The following is a 24,745-nucleotide window of genomic DNA, read 5'->3' as shown; positions in this document are numbered from 1 at the left end:
TTTCTGGGATCTCTGTTCCGTTGATTTAGGTGTCTGTTTTTGTGCCAGTAGCAAACTGTTTTAATCACTACAGCTTTGTAGCACAGCTTGAAATCTTGTAGTACACCCCCAGCTTTGTTCTTCTTCCTCAAGATTGCGTTGGCTACTTGGGGTCTTTTGTGGTTCCGTACAAATTTTAGTAGTATTTGTTCAAGTTTTGTGAAAAATGCTGTTGCCATTTTCATAGGGATTGCCCTGAACTATAGATTGTTTTGGCTAGTAGGAACATTTTAGCAATATTAATTCTTCCAATCCATGAACATGGGATATCTTTCCATTTGTGTCATCTTTAGCATCCGTCCTAGTTTTCAGAGTACAGATTAGCATTTGTACAAAATGGTCTTTCACAAACATCTTGGTTAAGTTAATTCCCAGGTATTTATTTATTCTTGTTGGTATAATTGTAAAAGCAGTTGTTTTCTTAATTTCTGTTTATCCTACTTTGTTACTAGTGTGTTAGTGAAACACTACTGACTTCTGGGTTTTAATTTTGCATCCTGCAACCTTGCTGAATTCATTTGTTACTACTAGTAGTTTTTTTTTAGTGAAGTCTTTAGGGTTTTCTATGTATTGTATCATGTCATCTGCAAACAGTGACAGTTTAACTTCTTCCTCGCCAGTATGGGTGCCTCTTACATCTTTTCCATTTTCTTTTCTTTTCTTTTCTCTTCTCTTCTCTTCTCTTCTTTTCCGTGGTGTGTGTGTGTGTGTGTGTGTGTGTGTGTGTGTGTGTCGGATTCCTGTGGCTAGGACTTCCAGTATTATTTATGCTGAATCAAAATAGTGAGAATGAACATCCTTGTTCCTGACCTTAGGGGAAAAGCTCTCAATTATTCACCATTGCATTTGATGTTATTTGTGGGTTTTTCATATATGGCATTTATTATGTTGAGATATATTCCCTCTAAACCTGCTTTGCTGAAAGTTTTTAGCATGAATGGGTAGTTGAATTTTGTCAAATGCCTTTTCTGCGTCCTTTAAGATAATCATATAATTTTTATCCTTCATTTTGTTGATGTGGTATATAATGTTGACTGATTTGTGAATATGGAACCACCCTTATATTCCAGAATAAGTCCCACTTGATCATGGTGAATGATCCTTTTAATGTATTGTTGACTGCAGTTTGCTGATATTTTGTTGAACATTTTTGCATCTATGTTTATCAGGGATATTGGCCTGTGGTTTTCTTCTTTCTTTCTTTCTTCCTTTCTTTTTCTTTTCTTTTTTCTTTTCTTTTCTTTTCTTTTCTTTCCCTTTCCTTTCCTTTCCTTTCTTCCTTTTCCTTTTCCTTTTCCTTTTCTTTTTGGTGGTGTCTTTGTCTGGTTTTGGTAATGGGGTAATGCTGGCCTCATAGAATGAATTTGAAAGTTTTCTGTCCTCTTCTGTTTGTTGGAATAGTTTGAGGAGAACAGGTATTAACTCTTCTTTAAATGTCTGGTGGAATTCACATGTTAATCCATCTGGTCCTGGATTTTTATTTTTTGGTAGTGTTTTGATTATTGATTCAATAGTGTTACTAGTAATTGGTCTATTCAGATTTTTTGTGTCTTCCTGATATAGTTTAGAAGATTGTGTATTTCTAGGAATTAATCCATTTCTGCTAGTTTGTCCAATTTGTTGGCATATAATTTTTCATAGAATTCTCTTGATTCTTTGTATTTCTGTAGTGTCAGTTTTTCCCTTGTTTCTGATTTAATGTATTTGGGTCTTTTTATTGATGAGTCTGGGTAAGCGTTTATCAATTTTGTTTTATCTTTTCAAAGAACCAGTTCTTGGTTTCATTGTTGCTTTTTTCTGGTTTTTTTTAATCTCTATTTCATTTATTTCTTTTTTTTATTAATTTTTTTAATGTTTATTTATTTTTGAGAGAGAGAGACAGAGCACAAGCGGGAGAGGGGCAGAGAGAGAGGGAGACACAGAATCTGAAGCAGGCTCCGGGCTCCGAGCTGTCAGCACAGAGCCCGACACCGGGCTCGAACCCACGAGCTGTGAGATCATGACCTGGGTCAAAGTTGGACACTTAACCAACTGAGCCCCCCAGGCGCCCCTCTGTGTCATTTATTTCTCCTCTGATCTTCTTTATTTCCCTCCTTCTACCCACTTTGGGTTTCATTTGTCTTTTTTTCTAATTGAGGTAAAAAGTTAGATTGTTTACTTGAGCTTCTTGTTTCTTCAGTTAGCCTTTATTACTGGATAGCTCCCTCTTAGAACTGCTTGTGCTGTCTCCCAAAGATTTTGGACCACTGCGTTTTCGTTGTCCTTTGTCTCCATGTATTTTTGATGAATTTATTTCTTTTTTATTTACTCATGGACCCGTTGGTTGTTTAGAATAAGCCTCTTTGGGGCACCTGGGTGCCCTCCATGCCCAGTGTGGAGTCTGCTTAAAATTCTGTCTCTCCCTCTGCCTCTCTCCCCTTCACACACACTTGTGCTTGCGCTCTCTCTAAACAACAACAACAAAAAATAGATAGATAGATCTTCATCTGTATAGCAGCTCCGTGTTTGAACACTGATTCCCCTTTCTCTCTTTGGTGGTTTGTACAAAGTCTGTTAGAACTCTTTTTGCCTCGAAGGGTGAATCACTTGTGCCCCTCAGAACTATCTCTTTAAATAAATTGTATAGGAGTGCCTGGGTGGGTAAGCATCTGACTTCAGCTCAGGTCATGATCTCGCAGTTCGTGAGTTTGAGCCCCGCATCGGGCTCTGTGCTGACAGCTCGGAGCCTGGAGCCTGCTTCGGATTCTGTGTCTCCCTCTCTGTCTTCTCCTCCCCCGCCCACGCTGTCTGTCTGTCTGTCTGTCTCTCTCTCTTTATCTCTCAAAAATAATAAATAAGTTTTACAATATTAAATTTTTTGTGTGTGCATGCATATGTGTTATGTAGGTAGGTACGCACTTAAGGAAGAAGGAAGGAAGGGCTGAGAGGAAGGGCTGAATATATTGAGAGGACTGTTGGAAATGTCACTGAGGGTTTGCTAGCACTCTCGAGCCGAGAAGGAATCATGTGGCGCCCACGTGTCCCCCTCTTTCCCTGACCTCCACCTTTGCCCATACTTTGTGGTCTCTGTGCAGCCACATAACGTGAACACAGTCATGAAGACTACAGATCGCAGATGCCTTCCTCAGAGTTTCAAATGAAAAACAAAGTAGATGTTGGGCAGACAGATCTATTAATTAAGAGGAAATCATTGTAACTTTTAATTTTAAGGGGGAGTATTGGGACTTGGCACCTTCAAGATGGTGCGACTTTTCAGAGTAAAATGTGGAACAGCAGCCAGTCTGAGAAGTCATTTCACCTCTGACTCAATTCCTTTTTTTCCTCTTCTGTTTTGAATTGTGTTAGTCAAAGTGAAAGGGAAGAATTTGAAAACGAGTTCAAACAACAGTACGAAAGAGAAAAAGTGTTGTTGACTGAAGAAAATAAGAAACTGACAAGTGAACTTGATAAGGTGAGTGCTACAATCTGATCTCCCCTCCTTGAGCAGGTTCTGGGCGTCCAGCACGGTGACAGAAATTGTAGCCTAGTCTTATACTCGGCACAACTCAGACTCAGTACCCCTCCTTATCCACAAGGATTACTTGTGGGGTGCAGGCAGGGCTTCCTTCCACGCGTCCGTGGGGGGGCTCTGGATACGGCTTTGCTTATCCCCTCTTCTTCTTCATCCCTCTTATTTTTTGAGCCTCTTTTCTTTCTTTCACTTTCCATCTGTTCTCTTTTTACTCTTTCCTCTCATATTTGTCCCTTAACTCTGTCATGGCTGCCGAAGTTAAGCTGGCCCTTGGCAAGAGCAGGAACAATTAGGCCAAACTGGGGCAGGTTTGACAACCATGATGTCATGTTCATGGTGGAGAACTACCTGTAGCTAGAAATAATATCCTTGGTGGGTAGGAATCCAGAGAAACCTACTCTGCCCGTGGGCGCCCGGGGGGCTCAGGCGGTGAAGCATCTGACTCTTGGCTTCGGCTCAGGTCATGATCTCACAGTTTGTGGTTTTGAGCCCCGCACCGGGCTCTGTGCTGACAGCGTGCAGACTGCTTGGGATTCTCTGTCTCCCTCTCTCTCTCTCTGCCCCTCCCCTGCTCACTCTCTCAATCTCTCTCTCTCTATATAGTAAGTAAATAAACACTAAAAGAAAGAAAGAAAAGAAAAGCAAAGAAAAGCGAAGCTCCACCGAAATTCTGTAGCTCAAGTAAAGAACAGAACCATAGATTAAACTTAGGCTCTGCCAGATTTATGAATGAAATTTCAAATACATAAAGGGAATGTTTTTCCATTTAGTAGCTCAGATTTTTTGAACTGCCATCCTTTTGCATTTCTTTTGTCAGTTCCTAACAAACAGTTGTAAAAATCCTAATATTATCCACATGTTTTAGCAATCATATTTACATTTAAATGAGAACGTTTGGGTAATTGTATTTTATAGTGATTTCTAGGATTTTCCTCCCGTAAAAATATTTTGTTCAACTATTAATTATTCCAGTAACTAATAATGACCATGACTGAAAGAGTCATGAATTGAAAGCCCAGGACTAAATAGTCATAAAAGAGAGGCTCTTTGTTCTGTTTTCCACTGCGTTCCGTATCTTTCACTACTTACCCCGTGACTGTTTGGTTTTTTAAACATTTAAAAATGACCTTGCTTGTTCGGTTGAAAACTACTTGAGAGAGAATGTGCACAAACTCTGTGGGAAGTGGCCCAAAGGTAGTATGAGTGTTTTGTTCAGAGTACAGAGGGCATGTGAAAGTTACCGTGTGACTTTTCGTTATTTCCGTTTAAATAAAACTAGTAACTTTTGAATTTTATCCCCATAAAATTTAAGTCACATAATTGTTTTTTTCATGTGTTGACTAATAACGACTGTAAAATAAAACACTATTTCTGTCTATAAGACAGAATTTAAGATTCTCTTAAGAGTTGCCTTGAGGTAAGAAATGTAATTAAACTCTAGAAGGCCTCTTCGTGTAGTTTCTAGTAGAAAATGTATACAGTTCAAGAAAAATTATATTGAGAAACAATCAAATTGAACGTAGATCAAATCTTGTATTCACTCCTTGGTTTTTTTCATCACTAACCATAAAGTTCTGTTGAGTTTACGAGAAACACATATTTCATTTTTAAGCAATACTCTTTGGATTTTGATGAGATGTGAAGGATAAAAATAAAAGCTTGTCCCCGAAGCTTGTAAAAATAGAATGTTACCTTTTCTTACTAACATGAAAGCTCCGATGAAGGATAGGAGTAGAACTCTGAGGGCAAATATTTAACGACAAATGATAACAAGGAAATATTCATTCCTGGAGCGGTAGAGACAGACCTGGGTTCTGCTACCATTTAAGCCCCTTCCCAATTTTTGCTGTTTTTATTCAGCCTTTGCTCTCTTCCTCCTTAACTGTCGGTTCACCTACCTGAGCACCTGCACTGTTCCTTCTGTTCATTCATTTTCTAGTTTGGTTTGAACTGTGTATTTTTGCCAGGAGGAGTAACCAGAGTACTTTTGCCATTGTTGTTCCAGCCCTTCCGTCTGGAACCCAGTGAAGGGATTCAAACAGAACTTCTGGTATAGAAGCCAGAAGGCAACTCTTAGGTTAATTTTCAAACTTACATAATTAATCTCATGAAGAGATTCTCACATGCACAGTTTTAAACTCTAAAAATTAAAATTTTAAAGGAAATCAAAAGAAAGTGTGTTGATATTTTCAGAAGTCTGCTAAATTTATTACAGGGGCGCCTTGGTGGCTCAGTCGGTTAAGTCTCCGACTTTGGCTCAGGTCATGATCTCTCAGTTCATGAGTTCGAGCCCCACATCGGGCTCAGTGACAACAGCTCGGAGCCTTGGAGCCTGCTTTGAATTCTGTGTCTCCCTCTCTCTCTGCCCCTCCCCTGCTCGACCTCTCGCTCTCTCTCCCCCAAAAAAATAAACATAAAAAAATTTTTCTTTTAAAGATAATTTATGGCAAATAAAATTAGCCATATATGTTAGGAAGTGAAAGTAAATGATTTTCCAGTCAGGAAAAATATTATTTTTGTCTTGGTTTTAAATCACACTATTTTTAAAAAAAGCAGAATTATAAAAAACGTGGAATATATTTAACATAAAAGTTAACCCATGATCTCACCACAAAACAACTATGGTAATTTTATATGTTCCTTTCCAGATTTTGTTTATATATATACTATTACGTAAGTGCAGTCATATATACGTCCATTTTCTAATCTGCCTTTTCACTTAAAATGTCCTGAGCATGTTTCCATATTCTTATGTAGTCTTATAATTACTATAAGCCAAATATGTCAATGTACAAATAGCAAAGCCTTCTCATTTCCAAAGAAGCAAAATGAACAGACCCTTAGGTAGAATGTACTAATGAGTTACTTTATATTTACTCAGAATTTACTTCTGAGTTACTCTATATAAATCATTTTATCCTCACAAAAGCTCTGTGAGGTGTACCCAATTATTCTTGCCATTTTATAGATGAGGAAACTGAGGCAGAGGGAATGAAGCTCCTTTCCTAATCAGAGGACCAGGAAGTGGCCAAACGGAATTTGGACACAGGCAGTCTGGCTCCAGAGTCCATGCTTTTATTCAGTAGTAATGAAAATACTAGCATTTCTGTGAGTAATACTGAACAAATCTACTTAAAACCACTTGTAGGTGTCGTAACATAGCCGTGCAAAATCTGCATTTCCTCTCCTTCCTGCAAACATCTAGTTGACGTCACTCACAAATCAGTTGGAAGGGCTGTCAAAAAAGGTGTGTTGTAGGAATGAATTAGCGAAGACGTTGCATCTGCCAGAAGAAATTTCAGAAACAGCTGGTAGACTTCTGGCTAGGCTAACATGAAGAGACTGATGAATCCTGTCAAGAAAAGCAACATTTCAAGGTGGACACGATTGTCAAAAACAATGATTTCGGAGCTCTGGGAAGTAAGGGGAGGAAGACCGCTCCAAAACATTGCTGAGATAAGTGAAGGAATGTCTGAACGAGCGGAGAGATGGACCCCCGTTAATGGGCGAAAGACACATCTGCAGAAGAAACATACTCGAAATGGAGAAGGAACTCTTAACACTCATGAATAAGAAATAAATACAAACAACCCATTGAAAAAAATGGGACAAGTTTTTGAACAGACATTTCATGAAAGACCTATGAATGGCAGATCAGCTCGTGCAAAGATGTTCATTGTGGTCAGGAAAACGCCAGTTAAAACCACGGTCACGTGCGGCTGTACACCCTCAAGGATGGACAGAATCCCTAAGAATGACCATACCCGCTGTTGGCAAGGACGTGGGGGAACTGAAAATCCCACGCTGCTTGCAGGCGTGGAAGGTGGGAGAGCCACTTTAGAAACAGTTTCCAAAGTTCTCAGAAAGTTAAGCATACACTTACCACGTGACCCAGAAATTTTCCTACTTACTTATTTAAGAGAATTAAAAACAGAGCCCTTTTCAAGACTTGTATGTGAATGTGCATAGCACCATTCTTCCCAAAAGCAAACCGCTGGAAACAATACACATGCCCACCAACTAATGAACAGGCAAATAAGGTTTCCTATTATCCATACGATAGTCTACTACTCAGCTGTAGAAAGGAATGGATTTCTGATACGTGCAACACTGTGGTTGAACCTCAATAATATGATGGGGTATTAAATTGCTAAGAAAAGCAAAACCAGAGAAGCAGAAAACAGATCCGTGATGCCTGGAACTCAGGGTGGGAGCCAGGATTGACTGCAAACCAGCACTGGGGAAATTTCTCGTACTAGAAGTGTTCCAAAGCGGGATTGTGGTGATTGTTGCACGACTGCTTAAATTTATTAAAAATCTTTGAACCATCCACTTGTAACGGATGAGTTTTATTACAGGTAAATTATGCCTCAGTAAATCTGTAAAAAGAAGAGAGCCGGTAAAGTACGTTTTCAGGCGTAAGTGGCACCCCTTGAGGTACGGAACTTAAATCCCTTCTTAATAGGCAGCTGAGGGTGTACGTGGGCCTTGATAGCTTCTCTGGACCCCATTTCATGCTGAGAAGACCATGAGGTTGGGCGTAGGGTTAAACAGGGAATTACAGCTGTGTTCCTTTGGTAGCGTGGAAGAAATGAACCGCATTGAGTTGTGTCTTAAGTGTCTCTCTCTCACAGAAGGATAGGCCAAAACACACGCGAGAAAAACCCTGGGTCATTAGGAGAATTGCTGATACATTTAGATGGAGAAGTTGGCATATGTGGCCTGTAGGCACATCCGGCTCTCACACTGTTTCTTTATGACCCATGAACTAAGAAGAGTTTTTACACTTATAAGTAGGTTTTTCTAAGAAGAACAAGATGTGATGGAGACCACATGTGGCCCACAAAGCCAAAAATACATACTATCTAATGCTTTACTGGAAAGCTTGCAGATCCCTGACTTAGAACATGGTTTCAGCCTGTATTAGAAACTAAACCTAACATACACATGCATACACACACACACACACACACACACACACACACACACATACACACACATACACACACACACACGTATGTGTAAAGATACTTATTGTAAGGAATTTGCTTACCTGATTATGGAGGCTGACAAGTCCCAAGACCTGCAGTTTGCAGCCCGGAGACCCAGGGGAGCCTACAATGTAGTTTCCATCTGAGTCCAAAGGGCTTGAGACCCGGGAGGAGTTGCTGTTTCAGTAAGAATCCAAAGGCAGGAAAAACCAACATCCCAGCTTGAAGGCATTGAGACAGGAGGAGGTTTGACTCACTAGGGTCAGTCTTTTTGTTCTTTGGGCCTTTAGCTGATCGGATGGGCCCACTATGTTAAGGAGGGCAATCTGCTTTATTCAGTTTACTGATTCAAGTGTTAATCTCATCCAGAGGCACTGTCACAGACACGCCCTGATCACATGTGGGTACCTTGTGTGGCCCAGTCAAGTTAGCACATACAATTAACCATCACCAGGCCCCTCATCTCCACAGACCTGTAAATAGCTCTTCTAGGAAAAATTCATCTCCTTCAAGTTGAGTAATTGAAAGGAAATGAACACAGTATCTCTATAAAACATACCAAAAAGCAAGAAAGGAATACTAACTAATGCAGCTTGAGACCATTTATGAGAGAGAATGTAACCATGAGATAAAAATTGAATGCAAATATTTTATCATAAATTTTTAAAAATGTATTAAAGCAGGAACTTTTGCTTCTGACTAGGACAGATTAGCTTGCATCATACCCACCACCTCCGCAAGAGCTGGATTTATTCTTTACTTGTTTTAATTTCCCACTGTATCTATCTGCAGCAAGGCATTGGAGAGTGAAGAGGGCAGCCTTCTTTACTGACCAAGATCCCATAGCGGAGCAGTGCAGGGCGTTGAGCCCAGCACTCGGTGCTGCTTTTCCTTGAAGCATTTGCTGATAGGAAAGCAGTAGCTGAGGAGCCAGGAAGCTGAGCACAGTATTCCACAGGTTTGGAGAGAGAAATACAAGCTTTCTGTTGGACTCATTGAAAGGCTACATTTTAGGAGTAAGAGTGAACTGGAAAGAGATGAGCACTCTCAATGACTGAAAACCAGCCTGCAGTACCTGACCTATCTTGGGTCTAAAGAGGGGGATATTATACCGAGCCTCAAATTACCTCTAAAATTTTCATATAAAATGTGTGGCATGCATTAAACAATTACCATGCATACTAGGAGATACAACTGCATCACTGAAAACCAAGAGTAAAAATATTGCAAAAACAAAATAAGGAAAGAAAAAATGAAAACTAGACAGTCCATATAAATAAACCCGCAGAGATTCCCATGAGAATTTTCATAAATTAAAATTTAAAATAACTGTATGATAGAAAATAGGAAATGTGATAAATTTCAGCAGACAATTGGAATGTATACAAAAGAGTCAGGTGGTACCTCTAGAAGTAAAAACTAAAATAACCGAAATACCCAATAGAAGATTTTAACAGCAGATTGGAAAGAGCCAAAGAAAAGAGTGGATAAGTAAAAAAAAATTTCAGGCTAAAGTATGGGTAGAGATTAGAAAGGATGGAAATACCTAGAAGAGGACAGAAACCTAGGGGACATGGTATAAAGATCTGATGTACAAATATTTGCTTTCCCAGATGGAGAGGACAGAGAGACTGGCAAAAACAGTATGTGAAGAGTACATGGCCCATAATTTTCCAAACCTTATGAGAAACATTTACGTACAAATTCAGGAAATGCCACAAACCCTAAACGTGATACATAGAAACTAAAGCCCACTTAGGGACATCAGAGAAAATCGACTAAAAACTTGCAGCTAAAGAAAATCCTAAAAGCAGTCAGAGCAGAAAGTCACATTATGTTCAAACGAGTAAAAGTTAAACCGAAAGCTGACTTCCCAACAGAAAAAAATGAAATCAAAAAGGAATAAAAACAGGGAATAAAAAGGAAGGACATTTTCAAAGTGCTGGAGGATGATTATTGCCAACTTAGAATGTTCTATACGTCAAAAAAAAAAATCTTTCTAAAATGAAAGCAGAAATTGAGACTACAAAACTCTGCAAGACCAACAACTACTTTTTTCAACAAATAAATTACAAGAAAAATAAAAGTTCTGGAGAGGAACTGCTATAGACTGGAATGTTTACGTCCCTCCCAAATTCCCATGTTGAAACGTAACCTCTGATACGATAGTATGAGGAGGTGCTGCCTGTGGGTCGTGGTTAATGCCTAGGGTGGCACCCTCATGATGGGATTATTATCCCTATGAAAGCGACCCCGGAGACCCCTCTCAGGCCTCCCACCTCATAAAGAGGCAGCCAGAAGACAGCCGTCTGTGAACCCAGCAGCGGCAGCCCCACCAGACCCTGAATCTGCTGGTACCTTGATCCTGGACTCTCCAGCCTCCGGACTGTGAGAAATAAATGTCTCCCATTTAAACCACCCGGTCCCTGGTATAAATAAAAGAGACTTAAAGGACATAGGGAACATTAATCTGTGTTTATGTGTTGGCAACATGATTCAGTTTAATAAACTGTTAACGTGTTTTGATCTTTCGAGGAAACTGGAAATTTGAAGTTACTACCTATGTGATGATAATAAGGAAACTCGTTAAATTTAATAACACTGTGCTTATATTTTCAAAGAGAGGGCCTTATTTGCAAGAGATATACACAGAAATATATATGGGTAAAATTATAGATGTCTGGTATTTGCTGCAGAATAATACAGGAGGAAGGAGGAAGAAGACAGGATACAAATAAAATGGCATCGGGAGCGCCTGGGTGGCTCAGTCGGTTAAGACTCCGACTTCAGCTCAGGTCATGATCTCACGGTCTGTGAGTTCGAGCCCCGCATCGGGCCCTGTGCGGACAGCTCAGAGCCTGGAGCCTGCTTCAGATTCTGTGTCTCCCTCTCTCTCTGGCCCTCCCCCATTCATGCTCTGTCTCTCTCTGTCTCAAAAATAAATTTAAAAAATGTTTAAAAAATAGAATGGCATCAAGGTGATAATTGTTGATGTTGGGTGTGGGCTCATGGGAATTAACTTACACTGTCCCATTTTTACATATGCTTGCAATTCTTTATAAGATTCTATTTTTTAAAAAGGATGACATAGAGATTTTCAGATCAAGAAAAAAACCAAGAGATGTTGTTATCAGTGGAACCTGGGGAGTTTTCAGGCAACTGGAGGTTTGCAGAGGGAAGCAGTTTAGCACAAGGAGTAGGGGAAAAGCAAAGGCAGGAAGAGAAAATATTCGATGTTTCCAAATTCAGTGACCAGAAGGGTGCCTAATAAGAAATCAGGAAGACCATCAGTGTTTAGCGGAATATGGTGAGTTATCAAATTTAACAAGAGGCGTCTGGGCACCTTACATTCCTGTTCGCAAAAGTCACACGCGTCTTAAAACTGCCTTTCAGCTCACCACCTTGTATGAGAACTTAAGTATACGCAACCAGCAGTTAGAAGAGGAGGTGAAAGACCTGGCAGACAAGAAAGAATCGGTTGCGCATTGGGAAGCTCAAATCACGGAAATCATTCAGTGGTGAGTACTCGTTTCAGTGTGTTTTTGTGGGTGATTTTAGACATACGGCCAAGTTGGCGTGAATCCTGCAAGGCTACTAACGTGGGGTTTTTTCCCCCTTATTTTATCGCTTTGACAAATAACTTTCCCTGAGAGGCATAATTTTATTACTGACCTGTTATTTATTACCGATCCGTATTCTTGTCTATTTTCAACTGTTCCTCTTTTCCCCAATGCAACAAGTAGCCCGTGTCTGCCTTCCACAGCTTCATTGAAAACTGGTGTTTCTAAGAAAAGGAAAGAAAAGAAAAGGTTATTCTAAGACAGTTGGTCCTTAAAAAAACCGAAGAAACTCATTCACTAGCTATAAGAATTCCTTTGTAAGACCAAAATTGCCATTTGCGATTATTTTAAGAAACAGACGGCCCGGAGAAGAATTTCGAGCCTGAAGATGTGCCATCACTTTCTTTCGTATACCACAGACCGATTCACACATGGCACCGTAAAAACCTTAAATGGTCACAGTTTCATATTATCAACTATTCTTTAAGCTCTTAGGATTTAATTTGGAATAATCACCTTAGTAACTTTCACATTATTTCAGTAAGCGATTCTGGCATTTGTAAAAGTGTGTATATTTTTATAAAACATGAAGAAAGTTGAATCCAATAGGGACTTTATTTTGTAATGAAAATAGGTGGCTTCACTTTTTATATTTACTTTTCAACCTTTTGGTTCTTTCTGGCACGTCATGGATGCTTAATTTGCATGAAAACAACTAGTTTCTTTATGTATCTATAGACCAGTCATTTGGTGGGAATTTTAGTTTCTTATACTCTTATTTTGGTTCTTCAAGCATCATTTTCCACTTTCCTACCTTACGGCAGATTCATACCCTCCATCTTAAATAAAATCAGAAGTGAATAAACACTGCAAGAGATCTTACCCAGATGACTCAAGTATTTTGATAAAGGCCTAACTACAGAACTCTTGTGTTCACTCACCTTTGGCTTATGAATGTGACCGTTAAATGCATATCTAAATGAAAATGCCCAAATTGTGGAAATGTGGTTGTGTTCCAAACAGTTAATGATTCATTAATGGTTAATTTGTGTCCTTGTCATCAAGTCTACATTTCTAAAGCAAAATCATTGTAATTTTTAGCCAAGCTTGTAATACCAAAAATTATGGGGCCACCTGGGTGTCTCAGTTGGTTAAACATCTGATTCTTGGTTTGGGCTCAGGCCATGATCTCACAGTTTGTGGGTCTGAGCCCTGCATCAGGCTCTGTGCTGATATTATGGAGCCTGCTCGGGGTTCTCTCTCTCTCTCTCTTTCTCTCTCACCGCCACCCCTCCCCCACTTATGCACGCACATTCTCTCTCTCAAAGTAAAACTTAAAAAAATGTCAGGGCACCTGGTGGCTCAGTCGGTTAAGCACCGACTTCGGCTCAAGTCATGATCTCACTGTTCAGGGGTTTGAGCCCCGCATTGGGCTCTGTGCTGACATCTCAGAGCTTGGAGCCCGCTTCGAATTCTGTGTCTCCCTCTCTCTCTGCCCCTCCCCTGCTCACGCTCTGTCTCTCCCTCTCAAAAATAAACATTAAAAAATTAAAAAAATAATATCAAAAATTATGACTCTTAACTACTTAGAACTGGTGGTGGCAAAACAAACAAAAAAAAAACTATGACTCTTCATTTGCAACTACATTATTATGTAATCAAACTTATAATTAAGCTGTTGCTGAAAATGACTTTACAGAAAACAAAGATGATCTGTCAAAGCCAGAGTTCCTAGACAACTAATTTTTTCTAGTGACAGGCATGATGGGTTCAGATGGAATGAGAAGTAAGGAAATAAGCTTTAAAGGTAAACTCTGGAAAGGGTTAGTAGAAAGGATGAAGGTGAAAGTTTTCACATGATACCACAAAACCATCATTTTAGACTTTTCACATTCAAGTGAAATGTGCAGAAGAAATCAGGAATGCAAGCAAGTCACTTTACATAAAAGCTGTTATTTAGAAATGGGCTAAAATATTAGATAGCTAATTATTAAATAACGTAATAGGGTAAAAGTAAAAGACGTAGTCCATGTTCTCAGACTTCTCACCTTCTTGGAAGTAAATCTGGGACATTCTATTCATGCTTAAAAAGTAAAGAGTCTCAGGCTGTTTTGAGTTTTCAGTCTGTACGTTAAAAAATGAAGTGATGCTAGGGGCGTCTGGGTGGCTCAGTCGGTTGAGCGTCCAACTTCGGCTCGGGTCATGATCTCACAGTCCGTGGGTTCCAGCCTCGCATCAGGCTCTGTGCTGACAGCTGAGAGCCCGAGAGCCCGCTTCACTTTCTGTGTCTCCCTCCCTCTGCCCCTTCCCCGCTCATGCTCTGTCTCTCAAAAATGAATACATGTTAAAAAAAAATTTTTTTTTTAAATGAAGTGATGCTAGAAATAGGAAGATGGCAGTGGAGTAGGAGGACCCTAGGCTCAGCTCATCCCGTGAATACAACTAGATAACTATCAAATCTGACAAAATACCCCAGAAATTCACCTGAAAACTGACAGAACAGACTCCACAATTAGAGAGAAGAGGTCACATTGAAGAAGGTAGGAAGTGCAGAGACCTGGTTTGGGGAGAAACGAATCCTGGCTGCTGCCGAAGGGAGGGAGCCATGGTCATGGAGAAGGGTGAGAGAGAGAGAGAGAGGAGCACACAAGGGAACTCATAAGAGAACATCTCCCCACAGCCATTGGCTTAGAAAACAAGAGGGACTAAATTTTGTGAGTTCTTGGAACCAGCAGAGCTTGAAGACTGGACTTTTAAAGGTCAGTGGGAAATAGAGCCTGGAGGGCACTGCGCTGCTCTTGGAGAGAAGGCAGGCCAACAGCCTGGAGATAGATGACGTGGAAACAGTGATCTGAAGAGCCCGTGGGGCACACAGTGGGGAGGTTATTTGCTCTTCTTGGAGTGTAGCCCAGAGAGACCCCATTCATGGAGAGACCTCTCCGAGAACAAGAGTAGCTGGCTGGCACCGTCTCTCCCCAGCCCCTCAGCATAAACACAGAGCCACCTGTGGGAAGATACCGGCTGCCTAACCTGTGTACGCCAAGCCCCACCCCCATGTGCTCTGGTGGGACTGCCCTTCTCGATCATGCTTACCTTAGCCGCATTGTGGCAGCCCCTTTGTGCCAGAAGGGTAGCACAAACCCTTGCCCATACCACGTCTCCCAACCAGAGAGTTTTGCAAGGCCTCCGTTCCAGTGGAGGTCCCATTTCACAAGCAGATCAAAGCAAAACTGGCTAAAACTCACCACATTTAGGCCAGGGACTAAACTCTGCCCATAGCAGGCAAGGAGTGCCTCTGCAGACAACTGGCCTCAAGGACAGAGCAACCAGAACAGAGCAGCAGAGCACACACAGCACACACTGGGGACACTCCCTGAAGTGCCAGGCCTTGGGCACTGTATGACCTCTTCTTCATGAAGCCATTACTCTCAAGAGCGGGAGAGATAACTGGCTTTTCTTTTTTCTTTTTTAATTTAAGTTTTTTTTAATGTTTATTTTTGATAGAGTGCAAGCGAGCAGGGAAGGGGCAGAGAGAGAGGGAGACACAGAATCCAAAGCAGGTTCCGGGCCCTGAGCTGTCAGCACAGAGCCCGACGCAGGGCTCAAACCCAAACTGCGAGATCATGACCTGAGCTGAAGTCAGACACTTAACCGACTGAGCCACCCAGGCGCCCCATAACTGGCTTTTCTAGCACACAGAAGCAGACATTTAGACAAAATGAGAAGACCAGGGATTTGTCCCAAATGAAAGAACAAGATAAGGCCGTGACCAGAGATCTAAGCAAAATAGATGTAAATAACATGTCTGATGGAGAATTAGAGTAGCAATCATAAAGATAGTCACTGGACTTGAGAAAAGAATGGAGGACATCAGTAGCACCCTTACCACAGAGAAAGAAGAGTTAAAGAATCAGAGATGAAGAGTGTAATAAACAAGATTAGAAACACACTTGATACAGTGAACAGCAGGCTGGAAGAAGCAGAAGAATTAATGAATGACGAAGGCATAGTAATTGAAAGCAGTTCAACTATGCAAAACGAGAGCAGACTTAGGCAACTCAGTGACTCCATTAAATGTAATAACTTTGGTATTATAGGAGTTCTAGTAGACAAAGAGAGAGAAGGAAGGAAGGGAACAAACATCCAGATCCAGGAGGCACGGAGAACTCTTCATCAAAATCAACAAAAACAGGCCTACATCAGGACATATTGTGATTAAATTTCCAAAATACAGTGTTGAAGAAAAAAAAATCTTAAAAGCAGCAAGACAAAATAAGTCAGTAATGTACAAAGGAAAACCCATAAGGCTAGCAGGAGATTTTGCAACAGAAACCTGGCAAGCCTGAAGGGAGTGTTATGATATACCTAGCATGCTGAATGGGAAAAATATGCAGCCAAGAATACTCTGTCCAGCAATGATGTCATTCAGAATAGAAGGAGAGATAAAGAGTTCCCCGGACACACAAAAACTAAAGGAATTCATGACCATTAAAGCAGCTCTACAAGAAATAGTTAAGGGAATTCTGAGTGGAAAGGAGATACCAAAAGTGATAGTATAAAGGTAGGAAACATAAATGCAGTAAAAATGAATGTTTCTGTAAAAAATCAGTCCAGGAACTCACAAAAGAGGATATAAAATATGACACCATATACCTAAAACGTGGGGAGGAGAGAAGAAAAGAGTGGGTTCAAATTAAACAACCATGAACTTAATATAGACTGCTGTATGCAGATGTTATATACAAACCTAATGGTATAACGATCTATCAAAAACCACCAATAAACATGCAAAAAATAAAGGCAAAGAAATTCAAAGATATCAGTTAAAATCAGACCGTGAAAGAGAAAGATGATAAAGGTTCAGAGAAAATCTTAAGAAACAACCACAAAACATGTAATAAAATGGCAATAAATACATATCTATCAATAATTACTTTCTAAATAGACTGAATGCTCTAATCAAAAGACTTAGGGTGTCAGAATGGATAACCCATCTATGCGCTGCCTAGAAGAGATTCTCATTTTAGACCAAAAGACACCTGCATATTGAAAGTGAGAGGATGGAGAAACATTTATCATGCAAATGAATGTCAAAAGAAAGCTGGATTGGGGACGCCTGGGTGACTTAGTCAGTTAAGCGTCCAACTCTTGATTTTGGCTCAGGTTGTGATCTCATGGTTCGTGGGGTTGAGCCCCGCATCAGACTCTGCACTGACAGCGTGGAGCCTGCTTGGGATTCTCTCTCTCCCTGTCTCTCTCTGCTCCTCCCCAACTCACACTCTCTCCCTCTCAAAATAAATTTAAAAAAGAAAGAAATCAGGAGTAGCAATACTTAGGTCAAGCAGAGTCGACTCCAAAACAAAGACTGTAACAAGGGCAAGACACAAAAGGGTGTTACAATAAAGGGGACAATGCAACAGGAAGATATAACAATTATAAATATTTATGAGCCAAACATGGGAACACCCAAATACATAAAACAATAACAGACATAAAGGAACTAATCAATAATAATATGATAATAGTAGGGGACTTTAACACCCCACTTACAGCAAGCAGTGAACAGATCATCTAAGCAGAAAATCAATAAGGAAACAGTGACTTTGAATGACACACTGGACCAGATGGACATAATAGATATATTCATAACATTCCATCCTAAAACAGCAAAATACCCATTCTTTTCAAGTGCACACGGAACAGTGTCTAGAATAGATCACATATTAGGCTGCAAAATAGGTCTTGACAAATTCAAGAAGATTGAAGTCATATCATGCACCTTTTGTGACCACAATGCTACAAAACTAGAAGTCAACTACAAGAAAAAATCTGGGAAGACCACAAATACATGAGGGTTAAATAACATGTTACTAAACAATGAGTTGGTCAACCAGGAAATAAAAGAAAAAAATTAAAAATGCATGGAAACAAAGGAAAATGAAAGTAGTCCAAACCTTTGAGATTCAGCGAAAGCAATTCTAAGAGGGGAGTATATAGCAATACAGGCCTACATCAGGAAGCAAGAAAAATCTCAAGCAACTTAACCTTATACCTTACCTAAAGGAGCTAGAAAAAGAACAACAAATGAAGGCTAAAGCCAGCAAAAGAAGGAAATAATAAAGATTAGAGTAGAAATATATGATCTAGAAACTTAAAAACAGTAGAACAAATCAATGAAACCAGAAACTGATTCTTTGAAAAAATTAATAAAATTGGCAAACTTCTAACCAGACTTATCAGAAATAAAAGAGAAAGGACCCAAATGAATAAAATCACAAACGAGAGAGGAGAAATCATAACCAACACCGCAGAAATACAATTATAAGAGAGTATTATGAAAAACTGTATGCCAACAAGTTGCACAACCTAGAAGGAATGGATAAATTCCTAAAAACATAAAATTACCAAAACTGAAACAAGAAAAAATAGAAAATTTGCACAGACAACTAGCAAAAAAATCAAATCTGTAATCAAAACAAAACAAAAAACTCCCAACAAATAAAAGTCCTTGAACAGATGGCCTCACAGGGGAATTCTGCTAAACACTTAAAGAAGAGTTAACACCTATTCTTCTCAAACTATTCCAAGAGGATAGAAAAGGAGGAAAAACTTCCAAATTCATTCTCTGAGGCCAGGGTTTCCCTGATTCCAAAACCAGATAAAGACACCACAAAAAAGAGAACTACAGGCCCAATATCTTTAATGAACACAGATGCAAAAATTGTTAACAAAATACTAGCAAACTGAATCCAACAAAACACTTAAAAAATCATTCGCCACTATCAAGTGGGATTTATTCCTAACTTGCAAGGGTGATTCAGTATTCTCAAATCAATCAACATGATCCATCACATTAATAAAAGGAAGGCTAAGATCCATATGATCATTTCAGCAGATGCAGAAAAAGCATTTCACAAAGTTCGACATCCATTCATGATAAAAACCCTCAACAAAGTAGGCTTAAAGGTAACATACCTCAACATAGTTAAGGCCATTTATGAAAAACCAACAACTAGTATCATCCTAAGTGGGGAAAAACTAGTAAGAGATTTTCCTCTGTAGTCAAAAAAAAAGACGGGATGTCCACTATCACTGCTTTTGTTCAACATAGTGGAAGTGTTAGCCACAGCAGTCAGACAAGAAAAAAATAAAAAGCATCGAAATCGGCAAGGAAGAAGTCAAACTTTTACTATTTGCCAATGACATGATACTATATGTAGAAAACTCAAAAAACCACCCAAAACCTGCTGGTCCTAAGATACAAAATCAGTATACAGACATCTGTTGCATTTCTGTACACCAATAATAATGGAGCGGCAGACAGAGAAATTGAGGAGTCAGTCTCATTTACCATTGCACACAAAATAATAAAATACCCAGGAATAAACCTAACCAAAGAGGTGAAAGATCTGTACTCTGAAAACTATAAAACATTGATGTAGAAATTGAAGAAAACACAAAGAAATGGAAAGACATTCCATGCTTATGGATCGGAAGAACAAGCATTGTTAAAATGTCAGTACTACCCAAAACAATCTATAGATTTAATGCAATTCTTATAAAAATACCGACAGCATTTTTCACAGAGATTGAACAAAAAATCATAAAATTTATATGGAACCACAAAAGACCCCAAATAGCCAAAGCAATCTTGAAAAAGAAAAGTTGGAGGCATCACAATTGCAGGCTTCAAGTTATATTACAAAGCTGTAATAACAAAAACTATATAGACACAAATATAGACACAAATATAGACACATAGGTCAATAGAACAGAATAGAAAACCCAGAAGGGAACCCACAACTATACGGTCGGTCAATCTTCAACAAAGCAGGAAAGAATATCCAATGGAAAAAAGAATATCTCTTCAACAAATGGTATTGGAAAAGAATGAATGAAAAAGAATGAAAGTCCATGCAAAAGAATGGAATTGGATTACTTCCTTTTACACAATACACAAAAATAAATTCAAAATGGATTGAAGACCTAAATATGAGACAGGAAACCATCAAAATCCTAGAGAAGACAGGCAGTAATTTCTTTGACATTGGCCATAGTAACTTCTATGTATGTCTCCTGATGCAAGGGAAACACAAGCAAAAATGAGCTGTTGGGACTACATCAAGATAAAAAGCTTCTGCACCGTGAAGGAGACAATCCACAAAACTAAAAGGCAACCTACAGACTGGGAAAAGATATTTGAAAATGACATATTCTGTCAAGGGCTAGTATCCAAAATATATAAACAACTTACAATACACCCCCGAAATGAATAATCCAATTTTAAAAACGGGCAGAAGACATGAACAGACATTTTTCCAAAGAAGACATACAGGTAACCAGTAGACACATGAAAAGATGCCGAGCATCACTCATCATCAGGGAGATACAAATCAAAACCACAGTGAGATACCATCTCATACCTGTCAGAAGGGCTAGAATCAACAACACGGGAAATAAGTGTTGGCGAGGATACAGAGAAAAAGCAACCCTTGTCTGCTGTTGGTGCAAATGCAAACTGGTGCAGCCACTCTGGAAAACAGTATGGAGGTTCCTCAAAAAGTTAAAAATAGAGCTGCCTTACGATCCTGAAATCACCCTACTAGGTATTTACCTAAAGAGTACAACAATACTAATTCAAAGGGATATATGCATCCTATGTTTGCAGCAGCATTATCAACAATTAGCCAAATTACAGAAAGAGCCCAAATGTCTCAGGACCAATGCATGGATAAAGAGGATGTGGCATACATATGCAGAGGAATATCAGCTATGAAATGGAATGAAATCTTGCCATTTGCGATGACATGGATGGAGCTAAAGAGTATTATGCTAAACAGAATAAGTCAATCAAACACAAAAACCATATGATCCCACTCCTATGTGGAACTGAAGAAACAGAACAAACGAGCAAAGGGAAAAACAGAGAGACAAATAATGAAACAGATTGTTAACTAGAGAACAACACACTGATGGTTACCAGGGGGGAGGGGCGGGGGGGGTTGGTGAACTAGGCGGCAGAGAGTGAGGAGGGCACTTGTCGTGAGGAGCGTCGGGTGTTGTAGGGAAGTGGTGTCTCCCTGTATTGTACACCTGAAACTAGTGTCGCACTGTATGTTCACAAACTGGAATTTAAACTAGAACTTCAACAAAAATGAGGCAATGCCCAAACAAGGTTTTAGGAGTTTGTAATATATGGTATTTTAAATGTTTCTGTTGGACAAAGTAACGGTGTTAAAACAGAACAGGTGCTGTTGCATGTAAGACCTCAGTCAGATGCATTTCTGATGGCCCCTTACTCTGCCCCCTCCACCTTTCCTATGAAATATCCCTCTTCTGTGAAAGAATACCTTTTAGGGTAGGGAGACCTTGTTGTTCATCACTGTGTGCAGTGCTCACCATTGGCTCGTCAGAATACATCGCTCTTTCTCTTTGAAATGATAGGACAAAAAAAGTCGGAGTCATAGTCTAGTCCCTAAGAGTGATGTCTAAAACCCATTTCCTCACATCTGCTGCATTCTTCCGGTATAAATAGGTGGTAGGATGGTCTGTAAGAGCTAGTACTTTGCCTTCAAGCAGCTTATAACGTTTAAAAGTTTAAAAACTAACGTGACTGGATTTGGAGATTTGTTACAAGACTTAAATGTAAGTTGCTCTATGTATCATACAGTACTGATTTTCCTATAGGAGTGTAGAAGAGAATCACCTCAGACTGAGGTGCTTAAAAAAGCTGGGGGTAATCAGTTGAACTTACAATGTATTTGCTGAAAACCCTGAGGTTAATAAAGAGTCCTATACTTAGGTTGGCTGAATTGGAGGTTCCATATAAAGCGATTGGAAATAAGACTAGTAAAGTTACCACCATACAGTTACCATGAATACTGGGTAAGAATTTGATCTTTATAAGAAGGAGAGAAGGTTTTTGCAAAGGATAATGGCATTGATTAGATGATGCATTAGGAAGGCAACTCTTTATAGTGGTGTTCAGGATGAAATAGAGGGGAGTTTGGGGGAAACTGAACAAATGGAGAAGACATTATGGGAGAAGAATCTATAGGATTCTTATAATTATGAATTAAGGACAAGAGATGACGAAGAATTCGTATTTCCGAAATTCTGAGTTGGAGAGATTAAGAAAATGATATCATTAAAATAGGAAAGTCAGGAGAACGAAACAACTTCGAGGAAGATAAAGTCAATTTTGATTGTTTTCAGACTGGGCTCACCCTAAGACATCTGGCTACAGATTTCCAATATGCTTTTAGAAACATTCCAGAAAGGTTAAGGTTAAACATATAAATTTGGGGATTTAATCTCTAGTCAATAAAGCCATTAACGTTGAGATCTTTCTAAGGAGAAAAGAAGGATAATAGAGCAGCATATAGGAGACAGGACAACCAGGAAAATGTTTTCATAATCAGCAGAGGGTTTCAGGAATAAAACTTTTATTTCCCTTTATTTACATTCACTCACGTTACTTGAAATAATCCTCATTCACTAATGTTCATTTGTGTGAAGTAATAGCTTATACTGATTACAACATATTATATTCCAGGCATTGAGTTGAAAATTCACTTCTACAATATTCTTTTTTAGTTATCCCAACAGTCCTATGAGGTAGGATTATTATTCCCATTTCATAGGTAGGGATAAACAGAGTTAGAAGGGGTAAATGACTTAGTCCAAGTCCCAGAGCTGATGAGCAGTGAGCTAGGATTCGAACCCAGAAATCTGTTTCTGGGTCTGACTCAGAAATCAAGTTCTTAGTCACTCTACTGTCTATGTCCTACCTCCCCAACTTTTTAAGGACCGTATTTTAGATATCTTCTCTGTCTCCAAGTATGTCCCTGCATAATAGTATTAATAAATATTTCTGGATTAATTACTGTAAAGAATTTGGGAGGAGAGTATTAGATATGCCAGAATAACAACATAGACTGAAACTGGACTTTTGTAGTTCAGTAGTTATTTTAATAAACTGTGGTTTCAGGGGCGCCTGGGTGGCTCCGTCGGTTAGGCATCCGACTTCAGCTCAGGTCATGATCTCACACTCCGTGAGTTCGAGCCCCACGTCAGGCTCTGTGCTGACAGCTTAGAGCCTGGAGTCTGCTTCAGATTCTGTGTCTCCCTCTCTGTCAGGGGAGACAAGACAGTCAAAGGGCAAGACAGTGTTGGGTTGGGGGGAGTGAAATTTTAAGGATTTGAGGGTGGAAACAGATAGCAATGATTCTGAAAAGGAATTGTTGTAGGAGACCCGGGGCCCAGTGGAACTTAAATGGCAGGAGTTTGTAACTGACCAAAGTCTTTTTTTTTTCTTTAACCCTTCCCTTCCTTAATTTTTTGTAGCCAATAAAATGGACCTAATTTTAATCAAAAGTTGAGACTTAACGGGAGACCACAGGAGTAAGGGAATGTGAACGTACTCAAGGTGTAAATAAAAACAAAATTACAAGAGATTGTTTTTTATTTAAAATGTTAAACAACAGGGGGTGCCTGGGTGGCTCAGTCAGTTAAGGTCATGATTTCATGGTTCATGAGTTTGAGCCCCTCATCTGGCTGTCTGCGGTCAGCGCAGAGCCTGCTTGGGATCCTCTGTCCCCTTCTCTCTCTGTCCCTCCCCTCGCTCTCTCTCAAAAATGAATAAACGTTAAAAAAAAAAAAAGTTAACGTATCTGATTTCCAGAGTTAATGAAACACATTGGACTTCTTAAGTTCCTGGAATGTGCATAAACCCAGATCACTGAGCTGTGCTAGACACTGAAGCAGACTGCTGGACGCCCAGGAGCCTGGCCATTTAAATGAGAATGTGGTTTTCTTTTTTTGTTGTTGTTAACATTTGTTTACTTTTGAGAGAGAGAGAGAGAGGGGGGGGGGGGAGGCATGAACAGGGGAGGGGCAGAGACACAGAATGGGAAGCAGGCTCCAGGCTCCGAGCTGTCAGCACAGAGCCCGACGTGGGGCTGGAACTCACGGACCGCGAGATCGTGACCTGAGCCGAAGTTGGACGCCCAACCGACTGAGCCCCAGGTGCCCCGATAATGTAGTTTTCTTTATCGCCACCATGTAAGTGTCTTTTTTGTATTCTAGAAGGGGTCATCTTCCTCCATCCCCACTTACTCTTTATACTGTAGGTCGGACGATGAAATCAAAAGGTGGTGATCTGTTGCAGTGTCCAGAGTTAAAGAAATTTGAAGGAAACAGCCTCCTACACAAGCGTTCTTACTTCCTAAAGCCATTTTCCTTTAAAAGGCAATAAAATTACATACATGGATATAGAGCCTAAAAATATGTAACTGACTCGGTGGGGCAACGTCTTACAGCGATTTTATCGCTTTTAGCATTAGATTCTTTTTCTGGTCCTCCGGTACAGCGTCCGTCTGAGAGAAGCAGATCCCTTGTCAGGGGCCTCTTTAAGATCCACAGATACAGATACATGAATTTGACTCCTGGGGAGTTTAAATTCTAAAAGCCGCTAAAGCAAAGTTCAAGGTTTAAATTCATCGGCTGTATGCATCAGATACATCTTGATTTACCTGAAATATACTTTCCTCATTACTATTCAGTGGCCTGAATTTTATTTATGAGAACAGCCAGCCTTCACAAAGGCAAATAGTGTTCCCCAGAGTGTACCTACAATACACTTG

General features: G+C 39.8%; 1 protein-coding gene across 17 annotated transcripts in view; it reads left to right on the top strand.

Moving 5' to 3' along the window:
- CDC42BPA (CDC42 binding protein kinase alpha) overlaps nt 1-24,745 on the top strand; it is a 321,754-nt gene that overhangs the window by 224,285 nt on the left and 72,724 nt on the right. For all 17 annotated transcript variants that reach the window (XM_043568805.1, XM_043568804.1, XM_043568800.1 and 14 more), the window contains 2 exons: nt 3,385-3,490; nt 11,935-12,059. In XM_043568805.1, the coding sequence (XP_043424740.1) occupies nt 3,385-3,490; nt 11,935-12,059 (231 nt within the window). The remainder of the gene's footprint in view (nt 1-3,384; nt 3,491-11,934; nt 12,060-24,745) is intronic.

Source organism: Prionailurus bengalensis, chromosome E4 (assembly GCF_016509475.1).
Source record: "Prionailurus bengalensis isolate Pbe53 chromosome E4, Fcat_Pben_1.1_paternal_pri, whole genome shotgun sequence".
Taxonomy (NCBI): Eukaryota; Metazoa; Chordata; class Mammalia; order Carnivora; family Felidae; genus Prionailurus; species Prionailurus bengalensis.
Note: the sequence above shows the minus strand (reverse complement) of the source record. Positions and strands in the feature narration are given on the sequence as shown.